This window comes from Lissotriton helveticus, chromosome 7, assembly GCF_964261635.1.
Source record: "Lissotriton helveticus chromosome 7, aLisHel1.1, whole genome shotgun sequence".
In the NCBI taxonomy this organism is placed as follows: Eukaryota; Metazoa; Chordata; class Amphibia; order Caudata; family Salamandridae; genus Lissotriton; species Lissotriton helveticus.
In genome coordinates, this window is record NC_136068.1 from 257,143,775 (window position 1) to 257,167,935 (window position 24,161).

Genomic DNA, 24,161 nt, shown 5'->3' on the forward strand with positions numbered 1-24,161 from the left:
AACAACATATTTTAACTTTCTAAACTTTCTGAGAATTGAGCCTCTATTAAACAAAGAGTCCAGCTGGACTTCGGGTAGTTCACCAGGTTCTCCTCCCTCAATCAAAACAGCACAGGCTTTTATTGAAAGAAGGCGGTTTTTCATGGAAAGGAAGTGGAAAAGGCAGAGTGGATAAAAGCAGTATGCAGTGAGTAAAATGGGGGTTGCCATTTCTGAAGGGGCTCTCCACTGAGAAGAGGTGTTGAGGAGAATGAATACGAAAACAGACAGTCAAATAAGGGAAGCAGGCTGGGGAGGCATAGAATAATCAGAAAACAGTGGACTGTTTGCTAAGGGAGAACCTTGTTTAGCTGCCTCAAAACCAACACGTTTACAAGATATTCGACTCGAGATCAAATCAAGTTCATTTTGTATCCTGAGAGGTCACTGGTTTGCATAAGATCCGGCAATTTCTAGTTAGAGTAAATTTCAATCTCCACTGTACTGTCGAACTTGTTATGAGTCTTTTTACTTACGCTATTAAATAATTCTTAAATTTCTCTTAACTTTTTCTTGAATTATCAAAGCAGCTCTTGCATACTTCAGAGTTATACTTCCCTATCTTAAACTTACTGTCCATGATGTTTTAGCAGGTGAAACTCCCACAACGCGTTTAATCAAGATTGGTCCAATACTGAGAAGCTGTGTGTTAACCACTGGGATAACCTTAATAACCCAAATACAGACTGTCGGCATGCAGCACCTCCCATAGGAATCACGTTGGATGCCTGCAGCCCTTACCGAGTCAAATCAGCAGCCCCTATTTTTGTTTCACAAGATGTAGTTGAAAATGGATCTTGGGTACCAATGCTGAGTTTCTCATTCTAAAACTAATTTGTATATACACTTAATACTATCACTTTTCCTATTGCCAAATGCTATTATTTTTGTCAATGTTTAATTTATTTGTTTGCCCCAAATCACATATAAAGTTATTCCCACAATCTTATTGGGGCCTAGTCTAGAGATACATTGTCATCTGCTTAGATTGGTGCTTAACAACTGACACTTCCTACCTTCATCAAAAGTGCTGTTGGCTAAGAGCTGAAATGGGGAAGACCAGCAGTATCAATATTGGAAACAGAGACAAAAATGCACACTCACTCTGATTCATGTTGTCACAATTTGATTGGACCCTGCTAAAAATTCCCTGTGGTTTAATATACTTAATCAACACTTTTAGAGACTAACCCTAACAAAAAGAACTAGTTGATTGAACAAACTGGTAGGTCGCTTATTCAAGAAAGTAGTTGTAAAGTAATATATAATCCACTAAGTCAAAGTCTGCTAGGAAGTCTATCAAACACTATCCGAATACATTTTGTAAACAATATTGAAGTATTTTGCGACCAGAAATGCCACACCATTGAATTTCCCGTCTATTGATAGGCTGATCCTAAATCTATAGCGGATCTGAAGCGGATATTACACATTATTCTCCACGCAACCTTGCAGAACCAAACATAAATATTCAGCAACATTTGTGTTGTCGCTATCCCCCCCAAAAAATGCCTTGTCTTTTGCTGAACATGTTCTCTGTCTTGTTTAATATATAGTGGTAATTTAAGGGAACCATGTCTGAACTTGGGGCTAGATGTAGGTAATTTAGATTTACCGATTCGAAAATACCGAATTTTACTGATTCGGTATTTTCGAATCGGTAAATACAAAGTAGGTAATTATTCGTTAAAAAAAATATCGAATCGGTAAGAATCGGTATTTACCGATTCGGTAATTACAGATTCAGTATTTGCCATGCATTCCTATGGGCCTGGAGGCCCATAGGAATGAATGTCAATTACCGAATCGGTAATTACCGATTCGGTAAAATTGAGAAAAATTCAAGGGTGGCAGGGTGTCACTTTGACACCCTGTTGCACCCCTGATTAGTGCTGGTGTGCACATGTGGTATACATACATGCCCTAAGGGCATGTATGTCTGTCACATGGCACAGGTGTAAATGCACATTTATGCATTTACCTAGGAATTCCTTATTTACCACCAACTAATAGTTGGTGGTAAATAACGAATTCTTAAAGCCCAGAAGCACTGTTTACAGTGCTTCCTACATCTCATTTACCGATTCGGTAAATACCGATTTGGTAAATGATGATTCGGTAAATACCAAATCGGTAAATATCAATTCGGTATTTACCGAATCGGTAAAATAGCCTCCTACATAGGAAAAGGCTTTTACCGGTCGGTAATGGCCGATTTCGGCCGTTACTGACCGGTAAAAGCCTACCTACATCTGGCCCTTGGTGATTTGTCTAGAATCACAAAATAGTGCATGCTGTGGTTCCATTACTGAGGCCCCATATGTCATTAATACCAGTAGCAGTTCATAATGATAGTAAGGACCAATTGCTTGTTCTTCTCTTTCTAGTCCTTATTTCCAATCTTAAAATGAACATAACAATTAGTTCCTCTATTGTACTTGTTTCCAGATTTGGTCAGGTTCTACTTGCCCCATCGCTTTTGTCATCAAGTTAGATAGTGTCATGGCCTGAATGTGCTCCACCTCTTCACCTGATAATTCAAACTTTTTTGTGTCACTTTATTACTTTTATTACATTTTTGTCTTTTATTATACAGATTGTCACTATCCTTCAAGAGAAAATGTGTGCAGTTTGATTGTTACCACAGCACTCTCTCTGTCTTCGGTGTATTGATATATATAATACCAGCATATATGCTATAATGTCTATAAATCTATAAGTATAACACAGTATGGCCTCTGAGCATCGAGTGCAGGATATCGTGGGACACTAATATTGTAGACAAAATATTAAACGGTAAGTATAAATGGATTTTCCATACCTAACTCAACATCTATGTACCTTGACAATATTTGCATACGGTCAAGGTACATAGACCTAGAGATAGGAATAGTAAATTTAAGCTTCCTTCTGTGCAGTTGCCTTTCAATATTTGGTCCCTTGATATTTTGTCCATGATATAAGCCACCATCATCATCATAACTTTAATTCGATCACAAAGATCTTAAAAAGTCCATCACAAACAAATACATATATTTCATATGACAGGGTGGTTGTAAAATATGCCAAATAATATAGAGGTCTATAAAAAGGACACTTAAAAATACCAAACAAATATTAAAACCATATAAAAATATATACCATTAATATACAATATTTGTTGTTAACAACTAGAATCTGGATATATTAGATCAGGCACCTTGATCGTCTAATCCATAGAATCGAGCTAGGCCAAAAACCACAATATTCTTGTACTCCATATTCAAGAGTACATTAGCTTAGCATTCAAGCACATGCCGCTTTCTTTCTTACCAGTCGGGAGTTTCTCTTGATATCCTTCTGTTGGCCTGTGAGAAAATCCAGCTGAGCTTGATGTGCTTCTATGTAGTCACTGAAAAATGCGAATAATTTTTCAGTAGGATTTGATACATCTCAAAATAAAAAGCACATGTTCTAGGTTTCGGTGGCAGGGCTTGTCTAAGAGCATAATTCACTTGCTTTGCACAACAGCTTCTTTGCTCTTGCACTCATGATATTCTAAAGCTATTATCATACCAGTACAGACCCCTCACTTTCTGCCAGTCCTGCCCAGTTGCACTCTCCCATAGTTAAAGTTCATCAGCCCATGTATGGTCCAAAATTATGAGGAACACACATTTGCTCCACCAAGAGATTTACCAGTTCCTTCCTTCTGGTCATTGCATTTTAATCTATAAACCAGTTAACACTATGTATATGGTATTACTTACATACTCTGGACACAGCATTGAGTGTATGACCGCACCATAGAAAAGTCATAAAAAATTATTCTGGCACCATATTTTTAACACTGCGATAGTAAGAAGATTGGAAGAAGTAGTGATTAGTGAACATGAAAGTACTGGTGCCAAACTCATGGATCATAACCAATTCGATCCTTGCACACAAGGCGTGGTGGTCACACATCAACCTCCTTGTCTCCAAAACATGCCCCAAAGCCAACCACTTTCAGCTGTCAGTACTGCTCTCATGCCCTATTATTGTTTAATCACCCACCATGACAACCCTTCTAAACCAAATTAAAGGAACCATGTATGATACAGAGTTTGGGCTTAAGTTCAAATCAGAATGTTTGGAAATCTTCAGCTACTTTTCCAGACCAGACGTGTTTGGAAAGAGTAAAATTCACAAAAATCAAAGAGGTCACAAAAATCAAACAGGCCAGCCATCCAAAGTGGTAGGTCGCAGGGATTGGTAGTCACTGATTGGTGCATAGCTTTCAGCCTCTGCGATCAGTTGAATTATCTCAGGTCAAGAACAAACCTCAAAATTTAACGAACTGTTAGTTAGAAGGAGACGTAATTCTTAATGTAAGAACATAAACATCTAGACTCAATTTTTCACAAATATATATGAGCATGTCTAAGCTGTGACTGCATGAATGTATGCACCCTTTCTGTTTTACTTTTACTCCAACCCCAATGTCTATGACTTACCTCAACCACTTGAAGATAATAGGTTCTCAAAAATGTTTGGTCTGTTGACCCTCTGCTTTCATGCTTGTGATATCTTTAGACATGCTAATCCTAAATCTATAACATTTAAATGTGAATGTATTACCTTTATTGCACCTTGTGCCTATAGTTTCATTTGTTCAGAATATTACTTATTTTTATAAGACTTGTATTTTTTTTTACAAACTTTCAATAACATATTTGAGACCTAAAAAACACAATGCTCAATTATCTGGCAAAAGTTCACAAAGTGATTGTGTTCTACAACGCTTTATTTGTAAAATAATAAGTGCTAGTGTCCAAAGATCTGCTGAGAAGCTATGACCAGCACAACTGAATGTCAGTGCGCTTATTACCAAGGCTGCACAGTCTTCAATCCCCCTTAAATTTCTCTAATACACTTCCAGACATGCCCTGCCCCTTTATCCCACTCTTGCAGGATCCTGCTTTCTCCATTTGAGATGGTTTGTCCGTCTTTTCCTTTCTCCATCTTTTCCCTTTGTGCATGTTATCCTCTTTCTCGCAGGAAATGTCAGATGAGGAAGCATAAGTGCCAGTTACCGAAAATTAGTGTTGGTGGCTTCCAGTGGCTCAAATTAAGCACTGGCCTTCTGTAGCATTTTTAGACTAAAGAAATTGCACCTGCAATAGTAGAAAATCTACCTGTGCCTGGAAAAGTGGTATTAAAGGGTGGGTGGCCTTACAAAATTCAGTTAAAACCAACAAACATTTATGTTTCTGACAGTTCGCAAACATGTTTGCAGAATGTTTTCGAGTCTGGAAATGCATGTGAGATTACTCAATGAAAGGTAGCCATCAGTAAGTTACTTGGGATAGTTTATGAGGTTGTAGGATGGGGTGGGGGGTCTTTATTTCTCCTCAAGGAAGATAAGAGAAAGTGAAATGCACATTTCCACATGATATCCATCTAGTGAAAAATAATCATGGATAAATGTTGCCCATTAGCAGTACTACTATAAATCTATGAATGGCGTACACAACAAGTTACTCTCCTGGAATGTTGTGTAAATCACCATAAAGACAGAAATCTTTTCCAAATGTAAGAGTAATACCAGACATGTCACACTTTATTTACAGCAACTTTGTGAATGATGCTCAAGGTTATGAAGGCTTGGAACATCTCTTTACGAACCATGGATGTTGACTATGGTGCAAGTTTTGGCAATGGTAACTGATCTGTGAACATCTGTTACTTTCCACTGTACCACCAACAATACACAGGCCAGGGTCAGAAGTCTTCTCTAGCATTCCAGATCATTTCTTCTGTTAATGTTTGTCAATGAAAAGCACTTTTGGGTCTTCCAGGAAGTCTGAAAGGATCTTTCTGTTGCTTCCCTTCTTAGAAAGTCATACATTAGGGTAAAGAGTCCAAAGAAAAGGGAATGGATGAAAAAAAAAACATGCTGCAGAGGGATGGGACACACCACCGTTTTAACGAGAAACCTCTGACATTTAAGCATGGCTATGTTGCAAAGTCGTCATTTTTAAGAGTTCTCAGTAATGGAAAGCTTTCAATTGTAATCCCATGAGAGGATTAGAAAGATTTATGTGAAATGAATTATTTATATTTTAGTGTATTTAACCTTAATGCAGTGTTTAATTATTTTCTTTTATGTTTAATTCCTTGGATCAGGAATTTTCCAGTCTTCTTCTGGGCTAGAAATTATATTTTGATGCAAACCAGATCTGCTAAGAGTACAGTTTTTTCCTAAAGGCGTGGATACGTAGGGTGGAGGAATTGCTACAAGAGATGTACTGTTTAAATAATCCTTATAGTGCGCTTTACTCACACACATTGAAATGGGAGGGAAAACGCAAAAATGTTTTATCTTTTTCAACAACTTCTGGTGATAAAGCAAATAATGCCACAAACATTCTGGTAGAGATGTTTTTTTTTAGCTAATGGACTTTTGGTCTACAGCATGTAAAAATAATATTATGGGTAAGCTTCTCAAAAGTGTCATCAACCTAGATACTTCAATAGTTTAAGTAAATAATTCCAATGCAGTTGGCTCCAATTATGAGCTCTCCGGTTGAAGGTCCACTTGTTGTCTGTACAAAAAGTTGCCAATGCACATGTTTCTGAATTTACATTGAGGGTTCATATGGGGACAAAGGTCCTCTCAAAGGTTCGGAAAAGCTGTGTTAGCATGTACTTTGGTGGCCTGATACGAGACCTATTTCCACTACATAATGTATAGTGTCTGATTCATCAACTGCATTTTGTAGTACTATAGTAATACTACTTACTATAAAATTCTAGTCACATACCTACAGATGTACACCTCCATCTCCAACTCTACTATCTGTTCAATGGGTAAACCTACACACATGTGAGTTTAATAGAAACAGAAAAATTGGACAGTATACCAAACACAAAAACTTGTGGCACCAATCACAAAAAATCACGAATGAAATCAAAGTCTTGAACTGCCGGTTTACACTTCCACCATGGAGTACAGCCGCTACTATTAAGAGTTTCCCTAAAGATGTACCAGCATAGTTCCTACATAACTGTGGTTATCATACAACTTTATCTACAGAGCTACGTACGACTATTGGAAACTGGAATTTATTAAATAACGCCTTGATCCCTAAGATGTTAGATAGCCACTTTTGCTCGGAATAATTTATTTACAAGGCCAAGACCATATGTTCCCTATCTTCCGGTCGACTCAGACTGATGAATGCCCTGAAGAAGTCCTACGCTATAGGATGAAACGCGTTGGCTGTTGCTTTTTACGAATGAAAAAATATAGTAGAAAATATCTCACTCTGTGCTTCACTGAGCAATTATTATCTATATGGACTTGTTCGCTTTATAGTGGAGCTCTGATCTAGTTTGTTTGTACATGTGAGTTTAATACTTAGGCCCTGATTTTGATGTCGGTCCGAAAGTGTCCGACCTGGGGTCGGAGGCTTTCTGACCAGCATCTTCGGTTTCAATTCCAACCACCGTATTATGAATATGGCGGTCGAAATTGAAACCGGCCAGTCATTCCAGCTGGCTTCCGACAGGCAGAAGGAGGCTGTAAGCCAGTCTGAACTGGCATGTAATTCCTTAAGGATGACGTTTCCACCATCGGGATTCCAATGTCGGTTTCCCACAGGCTTTTCATGTCGGGCTTTCCGACATGAAAAGTCTATCGGAAAGAAACTTTGGGGGCCCCTAGCAGGGCCCCTTGCAACAGCGGACTCCGGTTGGGGGCCCGGGGGAACATATGATGCCCCCTGTCAATCCCTGCACTGCATGGCAGGCACCGTGTGGTGCCTGCCACGGGATACAAGGATTAACAAAAACTGCCTTTTTGCTATAAGAACTTCTGCTGCGGCTGTTTTTTGACCGCTGAACAAGCTCCCATTGAAAGATGGGAGTGTGCAACCGCATCATGTGCAGTTGCATCCTAATACTGCGGTCGGGTCTGCCGACATGAAGTCGGTCAGTCCTGATTCCGCAACGGTGTCTGGCGGACGTGAGTCCGTCTGACATCATAATAAGGCCCTAAGTAGTCTATGTGAGAGGGATCAGAGAGTGGTGGGAAAATATGTGTTATCTACTACAAAATAGTTGAGTTTAGGGAAGAGTAAGGAGGGGTTAAGGGAAGGGTAATGAGTGGCTTAGGAAGGGAAATGCAAATAGAAACACCTACCCACAAAAGTGTTAGTCCATTGCTATATCACACTTCTAAAGTTACTACAGCCCAAAGTGGCACTCCTGCACAGCCTAATAGTAAGCATAAAACCATACATTACCACAAGGAAGCACTGCAATGCCTTTCGCTACAAAATAAGGGAGGCAGGGGCTTAAAATAAAACCCATAATGAAATAATGCTAAAATAAATTAATGGATTTCTATTTTAAAAATATAAATACATTTGACTTAATAGTACCAAAATGATATACAAATAAAAACATATTACTGTAATATAACATATTTTAATCATGTTTTCTTAATTTAAAAATAAATGTAAGTTTTATTTTTTTAAATAAATTATGTTCCTTCTATATAGAACGTTTACAATTTTAATACATAATAAATGTACACATTTTACTTTAGGTTGGATTCTTTTTATCAACTCTTTAAAAAATAATTATGATTCAATATATTTTAAATACTTACATATTATATTCAAAATTAAATTACTAGTTTTGCAGCATTTTTACATTTAAAATAAGTATATAAATTAATTTACATTAGTTTTTAATATAAAAATGATTTTACTAATTACATTATAAAGTTTAAACATTAAAAAAAATTCTCTATAATTTACCTTAGGAGAAATTCCGCCCCAGAGGCAGAGACCTCCACCTACATGTGAAGAGTAACTAGTAGTAAGTTTACACTGCTAAATGTGTCTCCACCCCTTGTTTCAGAGGTGGAGACATGTAAGTCTACACTTTGTAGTAAATTTCATTTCAGAAGTGGTGCAGACACAAAAGTAGTAAATGTACTACAAAGTGTAAGACTAAAATTGCACATGTAGATGTACTTTTGTGTGAATTTACCATTGTGAAAAGACCCCTTGGAGTGAGCATTGGGTTAGCCCCTTGCTCATGAATGGATGCCTTTGTTGTCTAGCTAAGATGTCTCCTCTTGATTCAATGGATTTCAGCCCTATTCACATGTCTGTCCATACCACAAGTATTTCTTTCTCACAGTGTTGACTTGTAATCTTCCACAGCTGACATTGCCTGCGTCCAGAGAACAACTAGCTTATTTTTTATCACATGCACTTCAACAGAGCAAACATGTTTTCTTGCTCTCTTCTCTTGTGCTGCTCTCCCTTCACTTTTCCCCGCCCCTTCACTCTCCATGTTGCTTCCACTCAAAAACCCCACCTAGTCTTTTGCTTCACCTACCTCTCCGTTGCATAACTGCCAGCATGTATGTTGGCTCATTCACTGCAGCTATCTACACTCCCCAAACAAACATTGGCAAAGCTCATAGGTATCGCTGTTGAGACGTATGTCAATCCTTGCGCTAAACGTGCCATGCGTTTTTCCTTTGAAAAACTCAAACATTGCACAAGTCCAACGGAGTTGCTGCTTTATCTACAGCTTTTCAGTACACTTGCCTGGCCACAAAGGTTGCAAAGCTGTTCACTTGACGAGGTCCTATGAACGCGTTTTGTCACCTACATCACCATATACCACCGGGATGCTACTGACTGGCAACACCTTTAGCCAGTTCAAGTTTCCTGTGACCCAATAGGGCATTTTGGAAAGAGTCACTCCCAGCACCAGTGAAACGGGTAAATCACTTTCACATCATTAATTTTGCAAAAAGTAGTTGTTGGGAAATTCAGGCTGTAATAACTAGCTCAACCATGCATGTGTTAAGTTAACAACTTTGGCACCAATCTAGCAAAGTTAGCAGATTGAACTACTCATAAAAGTTCCAAATCAAATTTGCTAAGATCCTCCCAGAATAGGCATATACATTGCTATGCTGCCATCATACCATCTTTCTTTGCCCTATATAGATTTGTGAGAATCAGGGTTGAATCCCATACCCATACCCTGTCAAATACATTTGAGCTCCTATTGAAGCTTCCTAAAGGCATTTTCTGTCTGTTCCCCTGCTGTCTGCACTGGCCTTTGTATTTCTCTCTCCCAAGCTTAAAAGTACATCACACCGAAGGTCAGGACCGTGAAAATGTCATTCGCCTAACCTCCCATGCTGAAAGAACAGATTCCATCCCTCCAGGGCATTTAATTAATGCTGACTCTGGAACTGCACTTTCTGAGAAAAGTGCAAATCTAATTTTGACACACAAACTAGCCTACTTTTAATTACTGAAACTTGGTTCTCCTCCACTTAAACAGCCTAATTGACATCCTTAATCAGGATGGATACCATATTCTTTACAAAGACGGCAGAATAATACTGGAGGAGGATTTATACATTTATTTATTTTTAAACAAAAGAAAAAAAAACTAAAATGCTCCCTCATTGACTTTCACTGACATTTGGACTTCCCAACAAAAGTTCTCTCTCTTGTTGCTAATATCTAAAGACACTCTGGTCATGCCTCCTCCTTAATAGAACCATCCAATGACTTAATATCCATTAGGAATCTCATTACCAGTGATCTGCCTTATTGCAATATGAGTGGTAAATCCTGTTCCCACACACATCTCCGGTAGGAGTTTGATGGTAACACCGCACTGCCATTTTCTTACCCCCCAATAAATGTTATCCAGTCAATTCTGCCAAAATGTATCAGGTAAAAATTGGCCATAATTAGAGGTACATGTGGATTCTCGCATGTTAAGCAGCAAAATCTGCTTGTTATTCCCTTTTTCAAGGACAAACTCTTAATTCGGAGCTTTTTATCGGATTACAATCCAGTAGAGCCAGATTTTGTTGGGCTGATCAATATCATCTGAAACATTGGACAGTGGCAATATGTAGAATATGTAGATCGCACAGCAGAGACCATGCCCATGACCTTTTCATTGAAAGCAAGGAGATCTTTAAAGTGCCCAGACAATTATATTCAAATGGTCTGATAAATTAGCCATCAATTCACATCCACTCAGCTGATCCTTCAGTCAAATGACCAACAAAAAGGGCTAAACACTCCAAATGATCCCTAAGAAACAGGATGGCACTACAATGTCTTACAGAAACACATCTGACGCTATACCACCCATTTAGCTGACATCACTGGCATCACTATTCAGTACAACAAGTGTACACTTAAAATCATGGGTGATATTGCGTCACCAAATTGCAAACATGTCAACTCATAACTCTTCTTATTAATACACTGAGGAAATGAACACTAGCAAAACACTCTCTAGACAATCTGTACAGCATATCTTCAGACTCAGCTTTCATTTAATAAAAATCATATCAAAGAAGGCCATGCAAATTCTACATTGAGAACACAAAAGCACAATAAAATAACCTGCAAATTATTAAACCACCAACAAACCTAACACAGGTTTTGAAGGCATCAAACACTCTTTTAGTCCTATACCTTATGTTCACATACCTCACTCTCTTGAAAATCTAGAGAACGTTGCCTCCTTCTTTTCAAATAAAATGTAAAAATACAAGTTGGTATTTACTCCCCTGCTTCTAGTCTAATTCAGCACTGATCCAGACTCCCATGTGTTTTTATTTAAAGAAATTAATTTACTACCACTCTCTCTGCCTCTTTCTTATCTCTTAAACCTATTTCCATTGCACAAGGACATTTCCCAACTTCACTGAAACCTGAATAAGTTACAGCTATACTTAAGGCATGTAAATTGAATGGCATGACGTTTCAAAACTTGAATCCAGTCATAAAGCTTTCCTTGCTAGAGATAATCATTTAAAATATAACAGCCCTTAAGCTACTCAAACACTTTGCCAAAACCAGCTAACTAGCCACTTATTAATCTGGGTTCCATCTTGGTGCAGCACAGAGACACGATCCTGATACTCCCTGATAAAGGTGAACCCTGTCTGCTAGTACTGCTATAGTCTGTGGGTCAATCTCATGCTGTTACTTTTGAGCACTCTCGGGACTAAATATACTTTAGTCTTTTTTTGGTGTTCACGAAGAGTTCCCAGTAGTATGGGAATCAACGATGGGAGCACACTGCTAGCCTCTCTGCTGGATCGCCCCTCTGCATCCTGGTATATGCAGTGCGTATAAGTTGAAAAGTTAGGAAAAAGTTCATGAGTGTTTCACCAAAGTTGGTGCAAGCAAGTGCTTGATATTTCCAGTATCTCTAGACACGAGACATGGCTCGTGTTTCGGGATAGTATCCCTCATCAGTAGAGAAAAGTTCTGGGGTGGCTGAGAAGGCCGCCAAACAACCCTCACAGGCTCCCTCCCTGTTTCTAGTTCCCAGTAGTATGCCTGGAAATCTGCACCGGAAATACCTTTTCAGGTGCTCCATAAGGGATGTCATGTGAGTATTTCCATGGGTTTCTATTCCCACAGGCTCCTACTACCAATGTGCAGCATGGTACATAGCATACAAAATCTGTACGGGGAAAGCAGCATCCTGGGAAAATGCAATTTTTAAAAATCTTTTCTTTCTCTGTTGAAAAAACATTTTTGCTCATGGAGAAAGCTGTTCCCCAACACCCTGAGCACACCTGGGGTGATCCATTCCCCTTTTCATACGGGAAAGGTGGTAATCTCAGATTATTTGCATGATGGAAGAGGTTAGAGAGGAGTTTTGGAATGTCCATTGAAGTCCTTGTTTGTGGGTGTTCCCAAGCTTCCAATACAAACCATGCCTTGGAATGCTCACTTCCACCCCTTGAGTAAGACTTATTAATGCAGATTTTTCAGCACATATGGTGGACGAATCTGCAGTAGTGAAAGTACTTATTCCCAACAGGACAATCTTTGTGAATTCTTGGCAGGTGTAAAAGAGGAATTTCTGGTCATGAGCCTTTGTTTACACCTGAAAATGCCGTTGTCAATAGACTCCTATGTCTTTGCCAATAGGTTTTTGTTCTGGACTGTTTCACCTCTTTCCTATTAGGAGGACCATAGATTGTTTACATTTAATCAGCCACATGACCTCCCCTTCCTCTAACTTGAGTGCTACCACAAGGTTTCATAGTCGTCCACATGCCGTTCAATGTCTATGTAGTAGTCCAAGCACAGTTCTACTGGACCAGAATGTCTTATATCACTTCCTGAGGGAGTTATCTCCTGTGGACCTATTTATCCTCTGATTTTTTGGGGAGCCCCTCAAGAACAGGATGAGCACATTTGTATTGAAGCTCAACTCTGCCAAGATATACTCATTTCTATTTTACTTCAACTTTGTCTTGAACCTCATCCTCTGCTCTCATCTTGCCAGCCTATCCAATTCAGCTATCAACTCACTCCACCCCTTTAGGAAAATAAATGCACTCATACCAACAGAGAGGCTCTACGTATTACTTGATTGCCAGTATCAATTTTGGCTATTTGAAGGGTGGTCCTTCACTCTACAGGGAGGCTCATCCTTGGAGCTATATTCTTTTTTTTATCAAATCACTCTCTTCTTTATTTCATTCCACTGCCTCAAAAATTTCTGGTATGACCAGTAGGACCATCATTGCAAAACAACTTGACAATCTCCACAACAACCTGCCAAAGGCAGGAGAATCGCCTGTTTGTTCTGGTTTTCCTTTCTTGGTGTTCTGTGTGCCCATCTCCACAGACTTAGAGTTCAGTCCTGTTCCTGTTAATGAATCCAGCTCTGTTTCCCTTCAGCCATGTTCCTGTTTTCAGTGTTTCATTCTGCCTGTACCATCACCATGCCTTTTTATTCACTGTTCAGTATATCTTTATGTCTGGATAGTTTTGTCTTTGCAGTCATTATACAGTTCAGTTCCACGGTCCTGATTCCAACCTGTTCCAGTCCGCAGACTCCTGTATTGTCCTCTTTTTTCTTACCAACTTCCAGTCAATTGTCTTGTGTACACTAAACCTCTCCTCCAGAAATACCCTGTCCCTATAGAGGTTAGATTCTCTTTGTATGTAAATTTAGTCCTGATCTCCACCAAGTTCCTGTCAGTTAAGAAAATAAATAAAAGACGTTTTGTGTGGGAAAGAAAACCTGGCCACTCATTCAATGATGCTAAGAAAAGGTGTTGAGGCATACGGACTAAAATTTTATTAGAATGTAAAGAATATTACATTTTATACACCATAGTGGCTAAAGTTTCTATGAAAGTGGTAGATAAAAAGAACCTAATTTTTTATCAACTGGTAGTGTTAGGAGATGCAACTAGTACCCTTGGAAAAATCAATATCTATTTTTGCAGATTGAGAACAGACATTTAATAATTTTGGATTGAATGTGTTTGTTGTGTGGAGAATTAAATGAATGTCAAATTTGGACATTGAATATATAATCCTGCTTTATCGATGCTATACACGTTTACTCTTCACTCTAAATGATGTGAAAAACAATCAATAAAATCTTCACTCTAAATGATGTGAAAAACAATCAATAAAGTCTTGGTAAAAAAAAATGTAAATTATTACATTTTCATGTTTTATGAACAAAAGGAGGCACATTTCCCACATCAGTTAATTCACTGAAATTGTAAAAGATTTGTGAAAATGTTCACTGACAGTAATGTCACACAGTTCTCATCATTGTCATTATTTATAAGGCTTGGTCTTGATCCTTAACACCTTCACTGCGGCGGCTATTCCGCCGCAGTGCTAACGGTTTTGAGCGGCCGCGCGGCGGCCGCATGCTCGTGACGGAGCCGCTCCGGCACGAGCGTCGGTTGAGCTGTGCTCGTGACGGAGCGGTTCCGTCACGGCCCGCCCCGCTCAATAGAACCTTCAGCGCAGGCGCGGAATTCGCGCCGCGCATGAGCGTTCTATCGAGCTGGGCGGGCCGTGACGGAACCGCTCCGTCATCAGCACAGCTCAACCGACGCTGATGACGGAGCGGTTCCGTCATCAGCGCCGAAGGGGTTAAAGGAATCATACATTGAATGACATCACAATACATCTCAAACAAAGCAGGTTTGTAGAAAAACAAATCTTAATCCTGGGGTCCGCAGACACTGGTGGTTAGTAATGCCTATTTAAGGGGTTCAAGGCTGTGTTGAAAAATAAATAATTCTAGCAGATCAATAAAGAATATGTAAATGAAAAAGCTACACTTAAATTGTAACATTTTACAACGCTCTGTAAATATGAGGGAATTTGAAATTGGAGGCTAAAAAATTATTAGGTATCCTGTGCCGAACTTGTTGGAACAGTGCAAAGACATCAAACACATTAAAGTATGAGCAATTGATGACATCAAATAAAGCACTGATATGCACAGACAAAGTGAGAGCAAGCATTAAAAGCAAAGAAGGCAAAGCGATAATCTAGACTTGTCTTTTAGAAATAAAAGTAAATATTGAAAAGCTCCGATATACATATCAAAAGTGAAAATGTTTGGGTTTTTGCATTTTTTCTTTGCAAATAAAAAAAATATATTGCATTCTGTGTATCTGTTGAATCTATACTTTATATATTTTGTTTATTGTTTGAAGTTAAAAATATAGAATTTGCTAAGGTGGTGGTCCTAACTTCCATTTTTATTCATTAAGGATCCACAGAAGTGAAAAGGTTAAGGCCCCTGCTCTGGAAGGAATATTGTTGGTGAACGGTAAAGATGCAGGTGGGTAAAATAAACGTTTTTGTCTACATTGGACAGGCCCTCTAAACAACTAAGGTAGTTGTTGACTATTATTCCCCTTTACTCAGATAGGTGAAACAATTCTATTGCCATTCAAATGTCTGGGGTCCTATAAAGGGAATACAATGCAAGTGATAACATTCAAACTGTGTACATACATTAGGAACACAGTAGTGGAAAACATTGTCAGATGCACACTTGAATGTCTAAGGTTTTGAGATAGGAAGGAACAGGTATGTTATGCAGTTTATTTTCTAGAATGCCAAGAGAAGAGAATGCAGTGATCTCAGGTGTCCCCAAGATATATAGAACACATTAGACTATTCTGACCTGCTATGTCTCATTAGATTAACCTAATGCTTCTGGTGTGGAATTTATATTGGTCAGAAGCAAAACAATGCAATAAATAGCAGAAGTAACAGGTAGCAGGATTGAGTCAATATGTGCATCTGCTTTTGGACCCTTTGAAGTCGCTGAGCCCTTTCTAAAAATCAGGACTGGGTTGGCCGTACCGGGCATCGGGCCTTTCCCAGGGAGGCTGGAAGGGTGGGGGATGGTTTTGCAGCAGTGTGGGCTGGTTTTGTTACTGGAGGCCAGTTTTGCATCGGTGCTGCAATATCGGCCTCCAGTACCAAAAGATCCAGTACGGATTTCTCTTGGATCTACGCAGTGCTTCTCCAGGGGATGGCCCGAGTAAATTACAGGGCTGCTTTGGGTTCCCAGCCTGGCCCTCCTGAAACAAAATAAGTGTAACTGGAAATTGAACATACAGGACATTACAATTTTTCTACACATAAATGACAAAATAACCAGGCAGTGCAGTTTTGATTAAACAACCTAGAGCAAACCACTAAACCAGAATAATGCTCAGAAAAGGTTCACAGAAATATGCATCCTAAATTCAAATACCATTAGGAGAAGCAACTGAATAGTTTGATAGTCACATTAAAGTCCTTACATTATTCCTTTTTTCAAGGCTTCAAATATTTTCTTCACCTGGTGTGGCTGTGGATCCAGGCTGACAGTTCCTTTTCGCAGCGAGGGATACAGCTTTGCTGACTTTATGGACGTTTTTGATCTTACTGAGCTTTTGCTGAGTGAACTCCTGGAAAGAAAAATCAAGGCGGTAAGGCATATGTATGTATATTAGACAGGAGAAGGTTTGGTTCTTGAGGATATAATAGAATAATGAGACAGTGTCCCTCTAGCAATGCAAGTGGGCTATGTGCTCTGGTATTCTCTAAGCCACACCATCTCAAGTCCACTTGGACTCTGCTGAATCCCAAAGGATCCTGGGCGGCTCCTCCACTACGGCAGACTGCATCTCGCAGTGCGAGAAGCAGAAACATAAAATGGTAATAACATTTAAGTATTACCATTTTATGTTTGGTTGCGGGTGGGCGATGCTGCTCTGAGAACAGGGGAGGGGAGTAGTAGTGTGCCTGCCCAATCCTGAGTGCACAAAGACTGTTTGCCCAAGCAAGTCATGCACAGTCTGCCTTTTCTCCATGTAGGCTGTATGCAGCCTACATGGAGAAAATGCCTCCCCATTAGCCCCTGGCTGGTCAGCGTCCCGACCAATCACAATGCTGCTTGAGCAGGGTTGTGATTGCAAGCAGAGTTGTGATTGGGTATAGGGAGGGACGGAGCCTGGCTGCCTGCTTCTGCTCCCTGTTCCTGGAGAGCACTAGAGCAGAGAAGACACTGGACCCAGCCGTCAGAAAGGTAAGTTTAAATATCAATATTTTTTTTTAATTGAATTACCCCCCAGCGTGATCCCCCCCCCCTGCGCCCCCACACCCGCGAGTCGTGCCGGCCGCAACTGCAAAGGATGGAGGTAGGCCGCATGCATCATAATCTGTGACTGCACGAATGGTAGTTTGTGGCTGCAAACCCAAATTTGGAAAGTCAAAGCCAGATGATGTTCTGAATGGAAGCCAGTATAAGACATGTCTTCTCGGATGGTGAGTGCAGTGCATTCACATCAGCTTTACTTTGATGCAGGGAAGGTCAAAAGCAGGTCTTTTTAACTTGGCTTAACAGTGGAGTACTCTGGGGTACTAAGGACACACCTACAGACCTCCTCCACCGTATAACATATTTTGCACCTGCAGCACTTGCATAAAATGTTGGTGTAATGTGAACTTTTTTTTAAATGGTTTTCCATGATCACCTCTGTGAATTATTTATTGCAGAAAGGGAACAGCAGAAAAATTAAAATCACACAAGTGATTTGCAGCCTGATTCATGTAGGTAAATTGCACTCGCAAAGGGCCAGATTCTGAGAATCTGGCCCTTTGCGAGTGCGATTTTTGCATTTGGTATTCATGATACCAAATGCAAAAATCGCTATGTAAGAATTCGCATATTTGCGTGGAATGGCATTTAAGGAATCTCTAATAGAGATTCCTCAAATGCTATTCATGACACAAAACAAAATAGCGATTTTGGACTTTTGGGGCCGCTATTTACCGACAGGTCAGACCTGTCGGTAGATAGCAAAAACTCAGAAAAATGCTTTTAAAAGCATTTTTCAAAGTTGCATGTAGCACACACACATGTCCTTTGGACATGTGTGTGCGCAACACCTGTCCAAAAGTGCATTTTAGGGGTGCTACAGGGCGTCCTTTGGACACCCCTGCCACCCTTAAAATCGCTATCTTAGTTGCGAGTAGCAAATTGCTACTCGCAAATCCCCATTCATTCCTATGGGCCTCTTGGCCCATAGGAATGAATGGGGAGTATTTGCGAGTAGCAAATTGCTACTCGCAAATAAAGAACATGTAGGAATCGCTATTTAAGTAGCAATTCCTACATGAATGCCGTTTTGCGTGTCCTCAATAGCGAATCGCTATGATTCGCTATTAGGGACACGCAAAACGGCATGTACATGAATCAGGCTGTTGACAACATATAATATATGGGATGCAATACTCACACCTTATGTAAAAAGATATTGCAATGGCTTTGGAGTTATAGGCCAATCTCCCTATTAGATTCTAGCATTAAGATTCTGGGGAGATTTATTTTGTCTCAACTTGAATCTTGAGTCATTGAAAATAACATCTCATCAGGGGCTCAGTTTGGCTTCAGGCCGGGTATTGGCACAGTAGAGCAATTATTGAATCTATACCTTATAGCAGAGAAATAAGTACTGTCCAAGAAGGGTACCCTGCACAAGGCATTCATAGATTTAACAAGCGCATCATTCGACATGGATATAGGGCAAAGTTATGGCACATTATCAAAAAAGTGGGGGTGGACCTTGGCCTGCTAGAACTTATAAAGCAGCTCCATCATGATTTAGCAACTTCTATATGTTATGGCCCGCAGGGAGTAAAGACTGCACAGATTACCTCACTATTAGGTTTAAGACAGGGGTGTATTCTTGAGCCCTTCCTGTTTCTCCTATATATTAACGGGTCCAGTCAACATCAGATAGCAACAGGCAGGGATATGTCAAGGATGGGTAATCACCACATACCAATTTTGCTGTAAGCAGGCGATGCAGCCATCATGTCCCGTACAGCAAATGTTTACAAATAATTCTGGATTCTTTTCTGACATATGGTCTCCCTAGATTTTAAAGTCAGCTACACTAAAACATACATTATGTCATGTAGGAAATCCAACAGGAAAACAAGATTTTTTACGAGGGGGGTACATGCCTGGAGAGGATAAACACCATTAATTATTTGGCATCATCCTAAATTCATCCCTTTGCTGGAATGCCCTCATAATTGTAAAAGCCCAGCTTTTGGGAAGAAATGTGGAGGCAATCTTTAGATTTGCCAGAAAACTGAAAAACAATCCAATTAAAGAGATGCTCAATTTGTACAGAAGTAAAGGAGTATCAGCTGGGCTATACAGAGCAGTGGTTTGGGGCTATGGAAATGCAGGGTCTAGCCAGCGGTCAGAAAATGCTTCTGCTCATTGACTGTAGGCAGTCTCGAAAAGTACAGCAACTTTTATTGTCCATGAGGAACTAGCCTTCCATACATTGAGGAGCAAATAGAATTAGTCCCGCTTTTACTATGGATGAAGTGCTGGGGTAATCCTGAAGCAAGTCTAGTTACATTTTGTCTGGCAGATAACCTGACATTAGATGGTGTAAAAAAAATACCCTGGTTGGTATACATTTGAAATATTTTTAATAAATTGAATGTGGTGGAGATTTTTACAAACCCACAAGAATACAATCAAATTTACAAAGAAACTATCTATATAAATAAAAATGTAACTGTTTGTTTGTTCCAAATCGCAAATCTCCGAAAGTACTTCACCGATTGCTTTGAAATTTTGACACAACATTGGATTCGAATACGCGCGTGTTTTTATATACACAACGTTGGATTCCAATAGGCGCGTGTCGAATACGTGCGTGTTTTTAATCGAAAGCCCGAACAGACACATAAAAATGCCAATGTTCATTTGTTCAAAATCGCAAATCTCGGAAAGTACCTCACTGATTGCTTTGAAATTTTGACACAACGTTGGATTCCAATACGCGCGTGTCAAATACCTGCGTGTTTTTAATTGAAAGCCGGAAAAGACACATAAAAATGTCGATGTTAGTTTGTTCAAAATCTTAAATGTCCGAAAGTTGTTCACAGATTGCTTTGAAATTTTGATACAACGTTGGATTCGATTAAGCGCGTGTTTATATATACACAACGTTGGATTCGAATACGCGCGTGTCCAATACGCGCGTGTTTTTAATCGAAAGGCCGAACAGACCCTATCGATTTGGTTGCTGCGCAACAACTACAAGGGACGCATAGAGACAATAGTCCACATATATTAGGATGGACAGTTGGTGTCAGGATGGCAGACCGGGAAGTGGGTGGAGAGAGGCGGGAGGAGTTGGTTCACTTTGCAACATTAGCGCGTGTTTATATATACACAACGTTGGATTCGAAAGGCCGAACAGACCCTATCAATTTCGTTGATGCGCAACAACTAAAAGGGACGCATAGAGACAATAGTCTACATATATTAGGATGGACAGTTGGTGTCAGGATGGCAGACCGGGAAGTGGGTGGAGGGAGGAGGAGGAGTTGGTTCACTTAGCAAAATTGAGAAAGGACGCAGCATAGAGACAATAGTCTACATATATTAGGATGGACAGTTGGTGTCTTGATGACAGACTGGGAAGTGGGTGGAGGGAGGGGGGAGGAGTTGGTTCACTTTGCAACATTAGTGTGTGTTTATAAATACACAACGTTGGATTCAAATACGCGCGTGTACAATACGCACATGTTTTTAATCGAAAGGCCTAACAGACCCTATCGATTTGCTTGCTGCGCAACAACTACAAGGGACGCTTAGAGACAATAGTCACAAAAACATTGTATACCCATAAGCATTGTGAAATTAAACATATCAGAAACGTGCACTTACTCTTTTCTTTCTCTTCCATTTAACCAGACTGAGCCACAGCAACGCGTGTCCGAGTACAGCTAGTATAAAATAGATACTATGGGGCAGATTTTCTAAGAAGTCACTCAGCCCAGCATTCAAAAATGCTGCGCTGCATTGTGTGACATAAAGGGAGCAGGAGAGTGCCATATGTATAGAGATAAGGCTCTCTCCTCCCCTCACCCTAGCGCCGGTACTGATTTTAGCTGCTGTGCACCAGGCACACACCTTAGCGCCATAGCGCTAAGGTGCATACCTGAGTCTAGCATAGGTTTTGTACAGGACCCTTCCTGTACAAAATACAATGCCAAAACAAGTTCAAACACTTTTCCCACTTTGTATGTGTGCTGCACTGTGCAGCACACATATAAAGTAGTAAAAGAAAGGAAAAATGAAAACATTTCTCCTCTTAATGCCTCTTTTCAGATGGTGTTAACTTTGGGAGCTAAACCCTCTCTACAATTGTTTGTAGATCGGGCATTGCGTCAAAAGGCATGGGTGGCTGCATGGGAACGCTCACGTACCACCCATGTAACGCTCCCTTGGCGCTAAGTAATGCAAAGCAATGTTTTGCACTGCTTTGCGTTACTTGTAGGGTACTATGCAACGCCAAAGAGGTTTTTAGCTGGAAAGTAAATTGGTAAAAAAACATTTTGCACTGGTTAGCATCACTTTTGTGACATGAACACAGCGCAAAATGTTTGAATATCTACCTCCTAGAGAGGTGTATGGAAACTAGAATGGAAGGGGCATTTAAACTAAAATCAGTTTTGAAATATGCACCGGTCTCAACAACGAGATGCTCTGAGCCATAATGAAAATCCATCCCAGCGCCATATTCTAACCCTTTTTTTTAACAACAGATTTTATTGAATTTTCATCATACCAGAGGGACAGAGCCCGGCAAGCAAAGCAGAGCTGAAATGCATAAGGAAATGTCTCTGGGTACTGTATAACAACCTCCCCCATAGTCTGCGGAACATCAGACCAGAACATCAGACCAGCAAAAACACCTATCCCCCCACCCCCCTAGTGTGTACCATACATACTTCGGGAACATTACATGTAAAAGTCAAAGGAATTCCCAGCCACGCCTTTTTAGTATTGATACATTAAACAGGTAAATCATTCACCATCAGTTGTTCAATAGGGTCACGAGTGGTGATCTGCGACATCGAGGGCAGATCTATACCCCTGTACTTGGTCCACTGAGACCAAATCTTCCCATGCTTCTGAGGACATCCCCTCAACTGGAACACCACAATCTCCGCTGACATGCACCTATCCAGGGCCTTTTTCCAGTTAGTTATACGGGGTGGGGACGCGTCCTTCCAGTGCTGTGCTATGTCCCGCTTAGCCAATGTGAGACCCAAAAACAAAACCTGTTCCCCCGATGTCTTCTGTGCTGTGTAAGAGCGCCAATCTAGGGTCCGTCAGGATATCCCATGCCAGAACACGCCCCAAGCAAGACAACACGCCAGACCAGAAGAGCTGCAGTGCCCGGCAACTCCGCACCGTATGTAGGAACGACCCCTCGTCTGCACCTCAGCGGAGACAGATAGGGGACTGGATTTCCCCCCATTTTCCAAAGACGGAGACACACCTATGGAGGTATTTAAATTGGATTAGCCTATATCTAGTAGAGACGGCGGTGTACCGAGGGCTAGCCAGTGCCTAGGCCCAGTTGTCGTCCGTAAGAGCTGGCAGTTCCGCCTCCGAAGCCTCCCGGGTTTGGTGAATAGTAGTCTTGGAATGTGTAGTGAGTGTTTGGTAGATTTGCCGGATTTTGTGAGCTCCCGGATGCCCCATCAGTAGGCGACACTCCAGCGGTGGAACTCCGGTAGCGACTCTAGCTGCCGAATCAGGGGGTCAGTGCGTGGCAGAGCTGCAAATAGCGATGGAACTGCGATTTATGAAGGTCAAAATTCGCCTTTAGCCTTTGAAAGGATTTTAGAGTGGTACCCTGCATAATGTCCCTGAGCGTGGATATACCGATATCGTCCCACCTACGAAATCCCACAAGTGACGAGACAGGCCGAAGATACGTTCCCCGCCAGAGGGGAGTGGCGCCGGTCAACCTACGCCACCAACCTGTGGACCCAGCCACCCGCCTCCATGTCTGAATGATTATCCAGCAAGCCGGAGGAAGCGCCTGCAGAGAAGAGCTACTGTATAGGAGATGGAGCAGCGGGGCACCCGCCATGGCTAACCGCTCTACGGAGTAGGCCGGATCTGTCTGGGAACCATACCACCACTCATTGATCACCAGGAGGTGCGAGACCGAGTAGTACGTGTGGAAGTCTGCATTCTAACCCTTTTTACACTTAATTTTATACTTTCTAATGTAGCTTTCCCTACGCAAAAAACATAGCGCCAGGACTTACACCCAAGTAATAATACTACAAAACAAAGCATGAGCCATTTTATCATGTTTTGTTTCTTATACCAAGATCCACAAAAGTCTTTCCTGGTGTTGGGCTTATTAAAGATCAGAAAGCACCAATTGGGGCTTGAGATGAAGTAACGACTCCCCACGTTGGAAATATGCTACGCTGCTTTGAGCTTTTTTTAACTGGCTTTTTTAATCAGGGAAAGATAGGAAGAGATATTTATTTGAACAAATGCCTTATGAGTAGCCTTTTAGGAACTGCACTTTTCATGTTATCAATGTAAAGCATGAATTTTCACTCCGCCTAGCATTTGAAAAAAAAAATCGGAGGTTTATCTATTTGTATTCATAAGTGCAACTGTATTTTTTCTAATTGTTTAAATGTTCTGTTGCTTTTATTGCATAATGTCGAATAAAGTATTTTGAAATGGAATGGACTTTGGATTTCTATGCCATTTTAAAGGTATCCCGGTCTCCATCTGGGCATGAAATGTCTACTTACATAATATTTGTTATACCTTGCAGGTGGAATGTATTTACTTCCATTTATAATACAAGGAAAGTACAAATATCTATACAAAAACGTATAACTGTAACTCTTCGCTGGTTATGAAATTATTTTGCAAAAGGCCATTGCTTTGTT

The 24,161-nt window shown here is 40.4% G+C and overlaps 1 protein-coding gene across 3 annotated transcripts in view; it reads right to left on the minus strand.

The window, feature by feature from the left end:
* The window catches only part of RIPOR3 (RIPOR family member 3), a 452,740-nt gene that overhangs the window by 216,069 nt on the left and 212,510 nt on the right, over positions 1-24,161 (minus strand). For 2 of the 3 annotated variants that reach the window (XM_078652038.1, XM_078652039.1), the window contains 2 exons: positions 16,670-16,816; positions 3,352-3,430 (listed from right to left, as the gene is read on the minus strand). In XM_078652038.1, coding sequence (XP_078508164.1) covers positions 3,352-3,430; positions 16,670-16,816 — 226 coding nt within the window. The remainder of the gene's footprint in view (positions 1-3,351; positions 3,431-16,669; positions 16,817-24,161) is intronic. The other variant, XM_078652040.1, reaches the window with a different exon arrangement.